General features: G+C 50.0%; 4 protein-coding genes across 4 annotated transcripts; 2 read left to right on the top strand and 2 right to left on the bottom strand.

Annotated features, from left to right (window-relative positions):
* Nucleotides 1-278: 278 nt before the first annotated feature.
* drs1 (putative ATP-dependent RNA helicase DRS1) lies at nt 279-2810 on the bottom strand (the record flags this gene model as incomplete). The annotated part of the gene is made up of 2 exons (XM_043272029.1): nt 279-992; nt 1050-2810. 2 exons carry the CDS (start codon nt 2808-2810, stop codon nt 279-281), a joined length of 2475 nt encoding a protein of 824 aa, XP_043127964.1.
* A 629-nt stretch (nt 2811-3439) lies between these two features.
* Aspvir_008872 (GNAT family N-acetyltransferase) lies at nt 3440-6009 on the bottom strand (the record flags this gene model as incomplete). Its single annotated transcript, XM_043272028.1, has 3 exons — nt 3440-3503; nt 3568-5338; nt 5406-6009. 3 exons carry the CDS (start codon nt 6007-6009, stop codon nt 3440-3442), a joined length of 2439 nt encoding a protein of 812 aa, XP_043127963.1.
* Nucleotides 6010-6640: 631 nt separating this feature from the next.
* Nucleotides 6641-7349, top strand: Aspvir_008871 (ADP-ribosylation factor-like protein 2; the record flags this gene model as incomplete). Its single annotated transcript, XM_043272027.1, has 5 exons — nt 6641-6699; nt 6756-6866; nt 6920-6936; nt 6996-7141; nt 7215-7349. 5 exons carry the CDS (start codon nt 6641-6643, stop codon nt 7347-7349), a joined length of 468 nt encoding a protein of 155 aa, XP_043127962.1.
* A 1817-nt stretch (nt 7350-9166) lies between these two features.
* On the top strand, nt 9167-14230 carry Aspvir_008870 (putative gelsolin repeat protein; the record flags this gene model as incomplete). The annotated part of the gene is made up of 3 exons (XM_043272026.1): nt 9167-9329; nt 9466-13936; nt 13987-14230. 3 exons carry the CDS (start codon nt 9167-9169, stop codon nt 14228-14230), a joined length of 4878 nt encoding a protein of 1625 aa, XP_043127961.1.
* Between the last annotated feature and the right edge of the window lie 111 nt (nt 14231-14341).

Raw genomic sequence — 14341 nt, 5'->3', positions numbered from 1 at the left:
GGGCCTCAGGCCATCAGGCCATGACTCCACCGTGGTTAACCGCCCGTAGCCGTTGACTGAGACTGAAACGATTGGTTCAAACAGTCATGCCCTACGATAGAGGACTTGAATAGCTTCAATCTGAGTCATTTTGGGAGAGGGTGGATATATACGGCCGCTCTATGCAGAATGTAAAGACTAATGTACCAACGGCCACTAAACCAAAGGCCTTGAAGAGATATTCACAACCTATATTAGGTCCTAATGCAATTCTATACACAATTGATGTAGTCCCCTTCTCATTTATTTCCCTTCATCTTGTTCTTACTCTTCTTGTCACTTTTGTTCTTACCCCCTTGGTTCTTCCCCTGCTTGGGAGCTTCTCGGTCCGCCTTGCCCTTCTTCCAACCGATATTCCCCTCGTGACGCTGGCGCGCATCGTCCAGCCGTTTCTTGTCCTTGTTGCTCAGCTTTACTTTATCCTTCTTAGATGGCCCGTTGAGCTCCGTAGCGCCCAATTTGCGCGCTGCACGCTTGTCGCGTTCAGTCTCGAACCATGTGCGCTTCGGCCGCGACATGATCTCGGCTTCGTGCTTCATCATATTCTCTCCCTTGGTCACTTGCATCTCCGCCTGTGCCATCTGCTTCTCCAACTTCTCCTCTTGTAACACCTCCTCGATCTCATCTTCCAAGCCCTTGGCCTTAGCGGCCCAATCGTCCGCAACGGATGGGTCAACAACGCGGCTGACAATCTTGGCCCCTTGTGTTTTGCCGGCCCTTACGGCCGACTTGACGATCTTGCGGTCTGGCTCGGCTGCAATGGTACATGCGCGTCCGGAACGGCCCGCACGCGCTGTTCGACCAACACGATGCAGGTAGATCTCGTGGCTCTGAGGCGCTTCGTAGTTGATGACCGTTTCGACACCCTTGATATCCAGACCACGGGACGCCAAATCAGTAGCAAGGAGGAAGGCTACTTTGCCTTCTCGGAAGTTCTCGACACTTTTAATACGCTGCAGTGCTGTTTAGTCCCATTTCAAGTAGTTATCTCAGCTCATAGGTTGACATACCTGTTCTTGGCTCATGCTACCATGAAGCTCTGCCGCTTTGAGTCCCAATAGCCCAAAGACAATGCGAACCCGATGAGCCTCGCGCTTCTGTCGGAAGAAGACGATAACCCGTCCAGTGTAGACTTCGTTGCACAGGTACAGGAGATATCCCAAACGCTTGTCCTCTCTACCTGGCCGTAACCGCACGAACTCCTGGGTCAGGTTCACGGATGTATTCTTCTTCGAGTCGACCATCAAGCGAACGGGACGGTTGAGACCAACCCGAATGAGCTTGTCGACGGAGTCTGTCATTGTAGCCGAAAAGAGCATTGTTTGCCGCGACTTGGGAATGGTTGTCAAGATTTCGTTGAGTTCGTCAGCGAAACCATCTTCCAACATTCGATCGGCTTCATCAAGAACCAAAATCTCCAGAGTGTCGACAGTGAAGCTGGGGGAATTCCGCATGTGGTCGATAAAACGACCAGGAGTAGCAATGATAACATCGGGTCGCTTTTTCAAGATATTCTCCTGCTCGCGAAGACTGAAACCACCCACAAGTTGACAAAAGGTAACATCAGTATGAGTAGCCAGTTTTGTAGCCACATTGTAACACTGAACCGCCAGTTCACGAGTGGGCATAAGGATGGCAACACGACTTGTGGGGACTTTTCGAGGGCGGAACAGCAGACGCTCGAGAATGGGAACAACGAACGCAGCAGTCTTTCCTGAGCCAGTAACAGCACTACCCACGATGTCTTTGCCAAGGAGAGCCATGGGGATCGTCTTTTGCTGGATGGGAGTCGGCGTAGTGAAATTGACAGATGCCAGACCACGGAGGATGGGTCGAGACAGATTGAAGTCCTGGAATGACCGATTGGAAGTCGATGCGGTTGTAGACTTTTCTTCAGGCGCGAAGAAAGCCTTGCGCTTCTCTGCTTCTTCAGCGTCAACCTCGCTCTCCGCTTCGGATTCCTCGTCAGAAGCTGCTTCGTCATCCGGATGGTGTACTGGGGTCGCAACCGAGTCGTTATCGGAAGCAGCATCATCATCCTCCTCGCCCTCGCTGCCCTGTTCATCCGCATCGTCGATGTCACTGGAATCGTTCTTCACATCGTCGCAGCTCTCATCCGCACCATCGGCACCCATACCAAATCCGTCTGCAGCAAGCAATTCGTCGTCCTGAAAGTCCACAGACATACCACCATCAGAGTCGGCATCTTCATCTTCACTCTCCTCCTCTTCTTCCTCCTCCCTCCTCTTTTTCTCCTTCTGCTGCTTCTTTTTCAGCTCGGCCTCTTTCTTCGCTTTCCTCCTGGAAATGATATCATCAATATCCACGGCCTTCTTATCCCCATTTTTCGTCGCATCCGCAGGTCCATTCCCATTTCGCGCTTCCCACCCATCAAATCCCTCGATCACACCGGTATTAGCATTGCCGCCAACGTCGAACTCGAACTCCGAGTCCAACGCCCCATCATCCTCACCAGCATCCATAGCTTCAGCCTCGTCCTCTTCGCCGGATTGTTCGTCAGATACTGCGCCAGCGGCGCTCTCGCCCTTCTTGCTTTGCTTCAATTGCTTCTGCTTCTTGTTCTTGCCTTTTGGTGCCTCCGCCGCCTCTCGTTTGCGTTTCTTGGAGCTGGAAATACTGTCTTCCTCGGCGTTGTCGCCGCCTTCCTCAACACCGTCCTCGAGGACATCGTTCTCGTCGTCCGATAGTGTGAGCACGAAGTCGTCATCTTTGGCGGCAGCCCGCTTTTTTATCGCGGCATTGGGAGCCATTTTTCTAGGAGACCAACCGCCGATTGGTCGTCGAAGTGCAAAGAGGCGAGTATTAGTCTGTAAGGCTTCGCACAGAACAAGTGATAATAATGTAGAGGAACTCAAACTGCCCCTGTTTTCCCTCCCAGGACTACTGGCTATCTGCTTTCTCTTGAGCAGAGAGGAAAGAAAAAAGTTCAAATTGCGAAGGCGGTGAATCTCAAGCGTGGCAGAAAATACCCGCAAAGTTGTTCTGCAACTCTGATTGGCTGTTTACTGAAAGCCGGACAGTTTTATCAGCGTTGGCTTACTAAGGTCCGTATCAAACCTACTATTATCTAGCTTACCACCTATGTCCAAACCATATGGATTCAATACTTCCAAAGAGATACTTTTTTCCTTTTTCCCCTATTGATTATGAGGCTCTGTGTGTCAAGAGAGCGACGGGATGTTCATCCCTTTTGGGATATTGAAATCTCCTTTTCTTGAACTACCACTGTTCTCCTCAACTTTGCTAGATTCCAAGCCTGACGAGAGAACAAGGGGACACAAAGAAGGTTTCTTAAGATGAGATGACGAAGAAGCAAGGACAACTCAATCTGCAGAACAAGGAGAAGACGCCCACACAAGCTCCGGAAAGGTTATCCCTTTCAAGCATGAAACGCATCACCATCGTCGTAACCAGCTTTGCGAATAAGGTAGCTGACATCGAGGCTATGAGAGCGTTTTGGTAAGTCTAGGGCTCATGCGATCAATGATTCAATGAGGGTTCACTTACAATCGCTCGAACTTGACTCGAGCTCCCTTGAGCACGCCTTGCTGTTCAAAGTGGTAATCCCTTTCAAGCCAGTCGATGAGCCACTTGATCTGGGATCGCTCAGAAACCGAATAGCTGATGGTAAAGCCAAGGCGTTTGAGAGTTCGGGAACCGCCTGGGTAAAGGCCAGTCTTGTCATCGCAACCGGCATCGTAAAAGAACCCCCTTTTGGGAACGTAAGTAGCGTCACACACTTCGATGAGTTTGTCCAAGAGACATTTTCCGATGCCTCGGCGTTTATGGTCCGGCTTGATGAAGATCTCTAGCTCCACTGTGTACCGTCCCGTGGTCTCAAGCCCCAAGGAATCTGTAGCCAAAGCATATCCGAGGATCTTTTCTGGGGAGTCGTCGGCGGATGGTCCGCGTCTGCGCTCTGCAGCCACAATAAATGGCAATTTTGCACGTCTGCTATCCTCAATTCGTTGGCGCACATCTTGTTCGTCAAGTGTTCCTAAGCTTGAACTCAGGTTTGACTTTTGGCTATACCAATTCAAGATCATGAGCAGTCCTGGTACGTCACCGTCTTCAACACAGCGAAGATAGACATTTGCTCTAGGACTGTTTGGATCTTTTGGAGAACAGACCTTCAGACCTTCTATGAAGGCATCTCGAGCTTGTTTCCTGCGCGTCCTCGCCTCCTCTTCTGCTGCTTTGATATGCAATGCGAGGTTATAGCAGTAGCCTTCGGCGGTTTCATGATAATGGAGACGTGTCGCTTCATTAGTCATGTCCAAACGAGTCGGAACGTCTCCCAAGTCAAGAATATACAAAGATTCGATCCCATCCATATGCGCAGTTCCATCAAAAAAGGCTTGGTGGTGGATGTCAATGTTGCAGCTATCGCCTGTCTCCATCTCCAGCCAATGACGGAACCAATCACGAAAGCCTTCATAGGTAGAGCAAGCACGAGGACGCATTTCCCACCTATCCTCCCACTTAATCTTAGAGCAGTTCTCTGGTGTATGTCCGTCATCCTGATTGCCAGTCTGGCGCTCAGCATTCGATGGAGTTACCTGAAGCCGTTCATGCTCCGCACTTGGGTAGCGAGAAAGAAAGACCTGGCCGTCAACGATGGCCGGATACACGGACATGCTGTTATGATAAGATTCGCACTGAGCGTCAAGTCTGGCAGCGTAAAATTTCTGGACGTGAGACCTGATTTCATCAACGAAGTATCTATCATCCAGGTCCCCTTCAAACTCGTCCTCTGGGATAGACCTTGGGTTGGAAGAAATTTCATTTTGATTGGTTGCAAGTCTACACCTTGCGATTCTCTTGTAGACATCTGATTTTGGATCGGTTCCTGGCCCGTCCCTGCATTTCGCAAGGCTCTCTGGATTTGCTGTGTCATCTTCATGGTCTCTGTAGCGATTGAGATGGGCTTGCAAAACAATCTCTTCTTGAAGGCGCTTTAACTCATCTAGAGCCTCTTGAGATGGAGCCTTGTTTGCGGTCTTTTGCACGCCGGACGAAATTTTGATCTGGCAGCCAACATCGTCCTGGGGAGTGTGATTTTCCAACGCAGCAGGTCTGTTTGATATCCCATTGGGATTCTGCCTCGGTACTTGCTGTGTTGTTCCTGAACTAGCCCTATATCGGGAACCGCTGTTCAGACGTGCGCTTCCACCCCGAAGCTGTCTTTGATTGCGACCTTTGAAATTGGCCCCTCGATGCATGACGACTTCGTCGGATCCATTGCTGTCAGTTTTGTTTGGACGGTCTCCTGCTTGATCTGACTGCTAGTTAGCTTCCTGAAGCTCGATCTTTGGCCAAATTGAGAAGGAGCAGGTGCTACTCACCCATATTTGTATTTCCTTGTGAAGGAAGTGATATCCGAGCTGGATTAGCGTTGATAACTTGACTCAATTTTGATCTCTTCTGTGGGGTGTGAGGCTGGTGCGAGAGGTGGGTGGAAGCTGGTGCTCTGCTATGGAATTTCTTAGGTCGCCAGTCAAAGCGCGAGCGGGTTCTGTAACTGCCTGAGGCCTCCTTATCTTCCTCTCTTGCACTTTGTCTCTGGTGCAGGGCTTCAGAACTGGGAATAGAAGGTCCCTGAATTCTCAAAACTAAGCAAGCAGGGGATTTTGAGGACTCGGCGTTATTCAGTCTCTCTGAGTCATCTTGTGATGCTCCGAGGTTGTGTGTTGTGGAGTGAATAGTGATCTGCCCGTCCGTTGGATTTGGAGCCGGACGGTGGTTGTCAAGCTGAGTCTTAGGAGAGTCTGTCTGTTTTGGTCTTCTCTTTCTGAAAGCACGAGCCTTTGCGAAGGTTGAGGGGAGATCGTTTGTGGCTTGAAGCCCTGACTCAGGGGAGGCAGTATCTTGCTGGGAATGAGTCTTCGACTTACTGGGCCTACGCCTGCTTGGGGCATTCGGCTGACCCTGATGAGCTTGCTTCTCCATGGCGGCTAGTCATCAATGAATGGTGTGGATGACCTAGAAGAGAATGTTCCGGACCAGAAGATGTGAGTATCATGAGTCACCTTGCAGGGTGCATGGAGGGAAGGTAGGTCTTAAGCGATAGTTAGGGCAAGTTCAGTTTGAAGTGAATATGAAGTGAAAGGAAAACAGGTATTTCCTGCTGAGTTACTAATGATAGAAAACTGTAGTGAAACAAGCACTTGTCTAAGGCACTAATAGATTATGATATGGGCTTATAATTAATGACAATGGGTTTATAACACTCTTTGAGACCCCTGGTATATTTGCTATTCCTAAAATGTTATTACAGTCACCTGTAAGGTCTATTTAAGGTGGGATATGAGGAGTATAGGGCTTCTCAAGGTAGAAGAGAGCTTTAGAAAGCATCTGTACACTTAAGCACAGAAAATGAGTGCAAGGTAAAATCAAATTAGAAGTAACCTATTAATGAGCAGTATTCACATTACATTAAATACTATACAGAATTGTTGGTGATCGATCTGCTGGATTAGCTCTAATTATGACTGATCTCTATCCTTCGCCTGTATGTGGGCGTTTTATCCAACTACAACTAAGCCAACGCAACAGATTCAAGAGGACACATTTGGCCAAAATGCTGTCAATATTGAGAAAAGCTCGCTTAAAGGACAAAGAGATGAGGATTCTGATGCTGTAAGTCTTTCGGAGACCAAGGAATGACTGATCTGGATGCTCATAATCGATGCTAGTGGTCTTGATAATGCTGGGAAGACGACGATCGTGAAGCAGATTATGAAGGAAGATGTCACAACTGTCAGCCCTACACTGGGCTTCATTATCAAAACAATAGATTTTGAAGGGTAATTTCATCCCTAAAGACCTCGATCACCTTGATTACTGACTCCGGACACAGATATAAATTGAACATATGTGAGAGAAGCCAACAGTCAAAACTCCGCAAGGATCTTCGATTGACTTTTTGCCGCCAGGGGACGTCGGGGGACAGAAAACCCTTCGGTCATACTGGAAAAACTACTTTGAGAAGACCGACACACTTGTCTGGGTGGTAGATGCAACAGACCGTCTTCGAGTTGATGATTGCCGGGATGAACTCGCGGGCTTACTCCTCGAAGAGGTACGGTTACCAAGTTCCCCGCTCGCCTGCGAAATTTTCGTCCATGAGAATCGGGTTGGCTAACGCCCTCCAGCGCCTGATGGGAGCAAGTCTCCTGATATTCTTGAACAAGACAGATGTAGAGGGATGTATGACGGAAGAAGAAGTCCGTGAAGTAAGTTGTTGTCGCGTCTTGACATATTTGTTGGGCTCTACGGACATCTACTGACCTCTCTCTAGCGGCTTCGCCTAGATTCAATAAAGACCCATAAATGGACTATATTGCCCTGCAGTGCCATGACAGGCAAGAATCTCCGTGAAGGCTTACAATGGGTGGTGCAGGATGCAAAAGACAGACTTTTCCTCTACTGACCCTGTCTCTACCCGCTTCTGCCGATTACGCTTGAGCGTCTAGGGTTTCCAACTCCAATACAGATTTACGTTGTTGATGCTTCTTGAGTCAGATCGGCCCTCGAGAAGTCATTGATTCACGAACGCTAAGATGAAATGAGCCTGTCGTTTTTCGATCCAGCAGACACTCTGTGTTGGTCTATATATGTGTCGGCAACCAACCATTTAGTTGTCTCTTAAGCTTTGAAGAAAGTCATGCCCTCATTCTGTTACTTTCTCCCTCAGGTCCCGTATTATTTGATCTCAACCGACTATCACTCATCCACATGGAAAAAAAGGGTAGAAAAAACCACAAATAAGTGCGATCGCCTTCTCAGGCTGTTCTCTCTCCACAATCGGGCTGCAAGTAAGGCCCTGGAGGCCCGATAAGCGATAAGCGGCACCGAAATTCTCAAGGAGTATGGTTAGGGAGTCCAAGAAGGAGACAAGAACATCTCGACGGCCGATTGTGTGTTCCAAATATTAGCAGTCATCAAGCTGACGGTCGCACAAAGTTTTCAGTAAAGTAAAGTTAAACACTTTGTGGCTTAACAAGGGATAACGCTATTCGAGTCAACATTCCATATGATGTCGTGATATGCATCCAAAACTCCATGAGTTCACGATACTTGAGTAGGTATGATGACATCCGTTCTGTTTCTAGAAGACTAGGCCGCTAAGTCAACCCGAACCCAGATACCTGATAACTGTCTAGCATCTACTCTCTAACTATCTAAGACACTACAAAACTGGTTTCACAACTGTTACTGGATCGCGGGGTGGCAGAGAAGGTCCACCACATAGCTGCTCGTATCAACCTTGGTAAACAGTCTTCCATGTTGAGAAACATCAAAACAAGCGGCTGTGACCCCATGCAAACAAGCCATTTTGTGTTCCTTCAGTGGCCATTTCAGTGCTACACAGGGACCAGATACCTCTTTAAAGTTCTGAATGATGACTACGGAGTACTAGTCTACTATCTACAACACTGCTGTATGACTCCAATGTCTTGCCAATCATCGAAAAAAGGGAGACATGCACTGGGCGTTGGTGTGGATGGATACTCAGGTAGACGCCTGAAACGAGCGTGTCGGGCGCATTTTCAGCAAGGACGCGGTGGGGCTACAGCTACAGGCTGATGTGTGCTCGCAGTTTTTGTGCGTCCTGCGTCCTGCTGAGCGAGTGAGGCAGCTGAAAAATAATAATATTAGTATCGATCCAAATATGACACTAGTAAAGTGACTTGTACTCTTCGAGTCACCACTTTTTGCCTGGATCCACAAGCGCCAGTGAGAGCAGAAAAGAGCGTGACGTCCCACAACCAGGGTTAAACAGTTCCTGGGATCCTGACTAGATTAACCTGAGACGCGCCGTGGGAGACGCTGGGAAGTACCACTCCCTTACTCGAACACTATCTACTATCTACTATCTATCTACCTAGGCTGTTCGATAAACATCGACTTATCCCCTTCCCCTCCATCGTCCACTCAATCATTACGTTTGCGCTTTTTCTTGTCAGGACCCCACACCAACCCGGTTCAGTCTACTGGGTGATCCCGGCCGATTATTCTCGTTATTATTGCTTTTTTCTTCTGATAATTTCCTTTCTCACCTTTCCGTTTCTGTTTGCTTGTGCATTCTCATATCTAGGGTGCCATGACAATTACTACCGATGCGGACGGTTCAGAGGATGTCAATGACTTCCTCCAGCGGATTCGGGAGCTAGGCGAGAAACGTGATAAGGAGGACGAGGAACGGACCAAGAAGTTGGAGGAGGAAATCATGCAGAGTCGCAAGGAGAGGCAGGCTCGAAGAGCTGGTATTTGGCGTCCCTAGTCTCCCAGTCATTCCAATCAATTTGCTTTTGTCGTCTCGATCCATTGGCTGCCCCAGCCCTCGGACAATTAAATAATCAAAGGCTGATCTTGTTCATCTTCTTTGCCGACGGTGTGTAGAACGAGCGCGGTCAATTTCGCCAACAAAGGACTCCCCCATCTTGGATTCCGCTCGTTTAAGCATTTCTTCCCTCAGCCAACGTGGGATCGAGCCTCCGGAACAACTCTCGCCCACACCTCGGACACCTGAACATGCCACAGGCGCCAGATCCGACCCCTTTCGAGACGACACGTCAATTGGTACGGATGGTGATCTGGAAGGGTCAAAACTGGATGGGAGGGAGGTGGAATCCTCACCGAGAGCAACTACTATCTCACCTCTTGCGCGCAGTAGAGCAGGGACCCTATCCTGGCAACAACGACCGTCTTCTCGGGATACGAGCGGCAATAGATCATTTTTCCCTCCCTCTCCTACGCGCTCACCGACCCGTCTCAATCGCCTGAGCGGCTTGTCTAATTTCTCGAACGATGATCACAAAAGCCTTCGCAGTCCCTTGACGCTTTCACCTTCCTCTAAGGATGTTCCCGCCGCTCAGGAAACAAGAGCGGAGGAAACTCCCGACTCAATGACTAGAGAGATTGCCAAGAAGAAGCCGGACGCTGAAAAGACTGGTCAGGGGTCAACCCACACAAATGACGAAGGCACGGAAACGAATCCAGAATATCTCCCTGGGGATGAGAAGCAGAAATCGCAACCGGAAGTTGGAGAAGAAAGATCGCGTTCCCCATCCAGGGCAAGCTCGACTTTCGGGGATAGTATTTTGGGACATCGATACTCAAGTGTATCTTCTGTCTCAACGGCAACTGGACTCGGATCCCCGCTACCCCTTTCAAGCGTCCAAAAACTCGAGCCAGAACAGGTCGCGACACCTCCCTCCCCGAGGCGCCTTTCTCCCGAGCGTTCACGTTCAACGTCGCCGACGAAAGGTCTTGGAGGCTTTGTGCAAAGCGCCATGATGAGGCGATCGGATAGTGTCTCGAAGCGATGGAGTGCACAGTTACCGTCAGGGGTAAGCCGAGGCTATTCCTTTGCCAGCAACCGCAATAGCATTGCTGGCCCAGCGTATGGCGATGTGCATGCTCCTGCATCTCCGTCGAGGCTTGGCCGCGAGGACCCGTTCCTTGCGTCCAAGAGACCAAGTTCCAGCCACAGCGAGGCAACGATTGTCCACAATGCAAAGGAGAGAGAAAGGCCGGCAACGCCGCCAATGGGGAACAAGGCGGAGAGAGACGAAGCTACCGCTAGACCTACGCTTCACATGAGAGCTCCCAGTGCATTAAGCGCAAATGGACACGACTCCGACTCGAATTCGTTGCCGTCCGCGAGCCCCGTTGTCTCGAGGACCATGGATCCCAGGCGCTGGAGTCCCACAAAATCGACATGGCTGGAGAGCGCTCTTAATCGACCTGACTCACCAAAGCACAAAAGGCAGCCCTCACAGCAAACATCATGGGCGAAAGATCGACAATCAAGGGCAAGTGTCGACCTGGGCCGCGTGAATAGCTTCAAGGAAGTCACTACGGTCGGCCTCATGCGTTCAGCTGCACCTGGTAGTCACTATAAGACCCCGAGCGTTTCTGGGATCCCGGATCTACCAAGTAATCTGGATATCAACAAATCTAAGGAATCCAGGGACCAACTGTTGTCCAACCCTGAAGATAGCGAGCCCAAGCCTGCAGAGACACCCAAGGTTGAAACTGCACCCAAGGCTGAGGATCCTCACGAATCCGTGGATACTAAGCCCGAAGATTCTCCTACAAAGCAAGAAGGTGGACCGGAAGGCCCAACACGCAAACGTGCACCTTCCCTCCTAGTACCCGTCAACAAAACTGACATCTCTCCACCTCTCTCATCTCCTCGAAACCCTTTATTGAACAGACAAAAGCCACAATCTCCTGTGATAGATTTCCGAGCCAATTTGCGAAAGCGAGAAATTATCAAAGATGAAGCACCGAAACAGGAACCGGAGTTCAAGAATCTGTTTGGCAAATTAAAGAAAGCCGAGTCTTCGACTTACGTCGCCCCAGATGAGCTCAGAAATAATATACTGAAGGGCAAAGCAGCGCTGAATGCGACAGGCGGCCCGAAGAAGACCCCAAAAGTTGATGATCTGAAGGAAAGTATCTTGAAGCAGAAAGAGGCAATCAAAGCGAGCGGAGGCTCACTGAGGCGTAACACGGCCGGAGAAATGGATGCTCCTGCGGAAATGATTCCAGAAGCAATTGCCAAACGGAATAACCTGTCTAAATCTAGCAACAGCAGTAGGAGCACTCATTCGGTTGGTGCCTTGACCTTGCCGTCATCTGAGGACTACCCGACACCGAGCGGTCTCACGAATGACCAGCAATCACCTCCTTCCCCGCGTAACAACGAACAGGCGCAGGAGGCCCAGAGCTCGCAGACTACAGCAGAGGTTTCAGAGCCCAATGGACCGAAAGACCAGGTTGCAGATTTGGCATCTTCTGAGGCTGGAAATGTGGAGACCAAGGGCGACGGTTCTGAGAATCGGTCGATCGCACACACAGCGGTCGCTGCAGAGAACACTTCTGAGATAAGGAACAAGCAGATTGAAGAGGCCATCAAACCGGTGCGTGCTCTGCCGTCGGGGACTGTTGCGGAGGCTGCAGAAGCGCCTGCTGCTACTGAAGGTCATGCTACTAAAGGTCAACTCGTAGGCCGAATAAACCCTGCCTTGGCAGGTCTTTTGTCTCGCGGCCCTCCTATTATCAGTGGGAACTCAAACAAGCACTTCTCGAGAGACTCAATGCGAGAAGGTAGCTCCGAATTTCCTGATAGTCAGGCTACTGCACCCCTTACCCATATGACGAAGAACCGTGCGAGGGGGCCAAAACGGCGCCTGCCCAAGCTTGCAGCCACGGAATCAACGACGCCGCTGGTGAACAATGCCGCGACCGTTCCAGAGAACGATATCTCTTTATCAGATATCCATGAAACGGAATTGGCGCCGTCATCCAGCCAAGACATTGCGAAGACTTCTGTCGGTTGGCCGCTTCCTGACGCTGAAACAACTGGCCCCATGGTCTCTGAGCCGACCCTGCTTCCGCTGACTTATTCAGCCTCTGAGAAACCAGTGGAATTCAAGCGAACCATACCGCATCTGATAGAGCGTAGACTCGAGCAAAAGCTCGCACACCGGGATTCCAAGTCTTCGATGGATATGAACCCTTCGCCTCCCCCCAAGGATGATTTGGAGGACATTGAAAATCTCGGAGACTCTCCCTCGAGGAGACCGACTCTACCGCCAAAGTCAAGTATGCCGCCCTCTTCACCCGTCCCAGTGCAAATACGGAGCTCTCCACGACAGTATTCGTCTCCGTCTTCTTCTCCTCTCAGAACAAGCTTTAGAGAGAACCGACTGCAGTCTCCTCGAGCAACTCCGCAGAAATCCCCGAAGAACTTTACATCTGGTGGTTCGATCGAAACCTCTCGAGACAAAGCATTGCCTTCTCCTCCTGTTCCTGCTAAATGGAGCAAAATCTCTGCCGATCAACAGTCCTTATCGACGAGATCATCAGTGTCTTTGGTACCCCAGGCCGAGGAATCCCTTGAAGTCATTTCGGGCTTTTTCAAGACTTTGCCAAACTCAAACGACCGCGTGAACATTGACACGCAATTGGTGCTTACTAGCAAGACCGACGATCTCAGAATCAGGACTCTGAAGAGGCAACTTTGGGAGATTACTGGTGATGGGAAGAGGCAGGACCTTCCTGTTAACCAGGAATACATTCTTTACGAAGGAAGTATGTACCTGTGCGTACACGTTTTTGAGTCGGAAGGAGTTGCACGCTGTGAGACCCACCTTTGGTGCGGTGACGATGTGAGTGATGCGGCCATGGACGATGCGCAACCATTCTCCCGCAAAGTCGCCAGGGAAAACGGCTGCAAGCTAGAGGTTATCAGGCAAGGCAAAGAGACTTCCAGATTTATACAAGCCCTCGGTGGGATCCTCATCACACGCCGGGGGGCTAACTCTCGCTCCAGCTCTTCTGCCATCTTTATGCTCTGCGGACGAAAACATCTTGGTCAAATGGTATTTGACGAAATCAACTTCTCCAGAAGCAATCTTTGCTCGGGCTTCTCTTATGTAATTTCTGCCATGTTTGGCAAATTATACCTGTGGAAGGGCAAAGGAAGTACCGCCGAGGAAATTGGCGCGGCCCGCCTCATTGGCATGGATCTCGGCCTGACGGGCGAGTTCGAAGAGGTGGCCGAAGGGGAGGAACCCGAAAGCTTTTTCGAGGTCTTCTCGCACCACCGAGACACCGAAGAGTCCATGCACTCAGATTACTGGCGGCTGAAACCGAACCATGACCATTTTCGCCTGAGATTGTTCCGGGTAGACCACGAGCTTGGTCAGCGAACAGGCGGTTTTTGGCTTCGACGAGTGTCGGGTTCAGCTTCCCCTGTGATTCGACCAAATGACACCGTTCAGGAAATTGTGCCATTCTGCCAGAAAGACATCACGGCCAAAGGAATCTACATTCTGGACACCTTCTTCGAGATTTATGTGTAAGTGAACGCGATGGGCCTCCAATGAACACTTGCTGATTTGTACGTAGTATTGTTGGCGAACAAGCATCTCAACGACCTGCCGAATTCGCATCAGCAGTAGTGTTTGCGCACGAGTTTGGCATTCTGGCTGCTTCCCTTCAGGATCGACCATTCATTCCCAACAGTCTTGTCTCCATCGGAGGTATTCCCGAGTCGGCTCGTAGCGCATTTCGCAAATGGGACAAGCCGTCTGGACAAATGCGTCCGCGAGTGTTTCCTCTAAACGCGGCAATTGAGTCTATTCGCTCCTGAAGTCAATTTTTGGGTGATGTTGATGTATATTTTTTTCCCTCGCTTTTCTGGTTCATAATTGGTTCAATTTATGGTGGGATTGTGCATAGTCTGGTCTGAAGGAGCTTGGCA

This window comes from Aspergillus viridinutans (genome assembly GCF_018404265.1).
Source record: "Aspergillus viridinutans IFM 47045 DNA, scaffold_7, whole genome shotgun sequence".
Lineage (NCBI taxonomy): Eukaryota > Fungi > Ascomycota > Eurotiomycetes > Eurotiales > Aspergillaceae > Aspergillus > Aspergillus viridinutans.
This window is presented reverse-complemented; position numbering and strand designations above follow the sequence as displayed.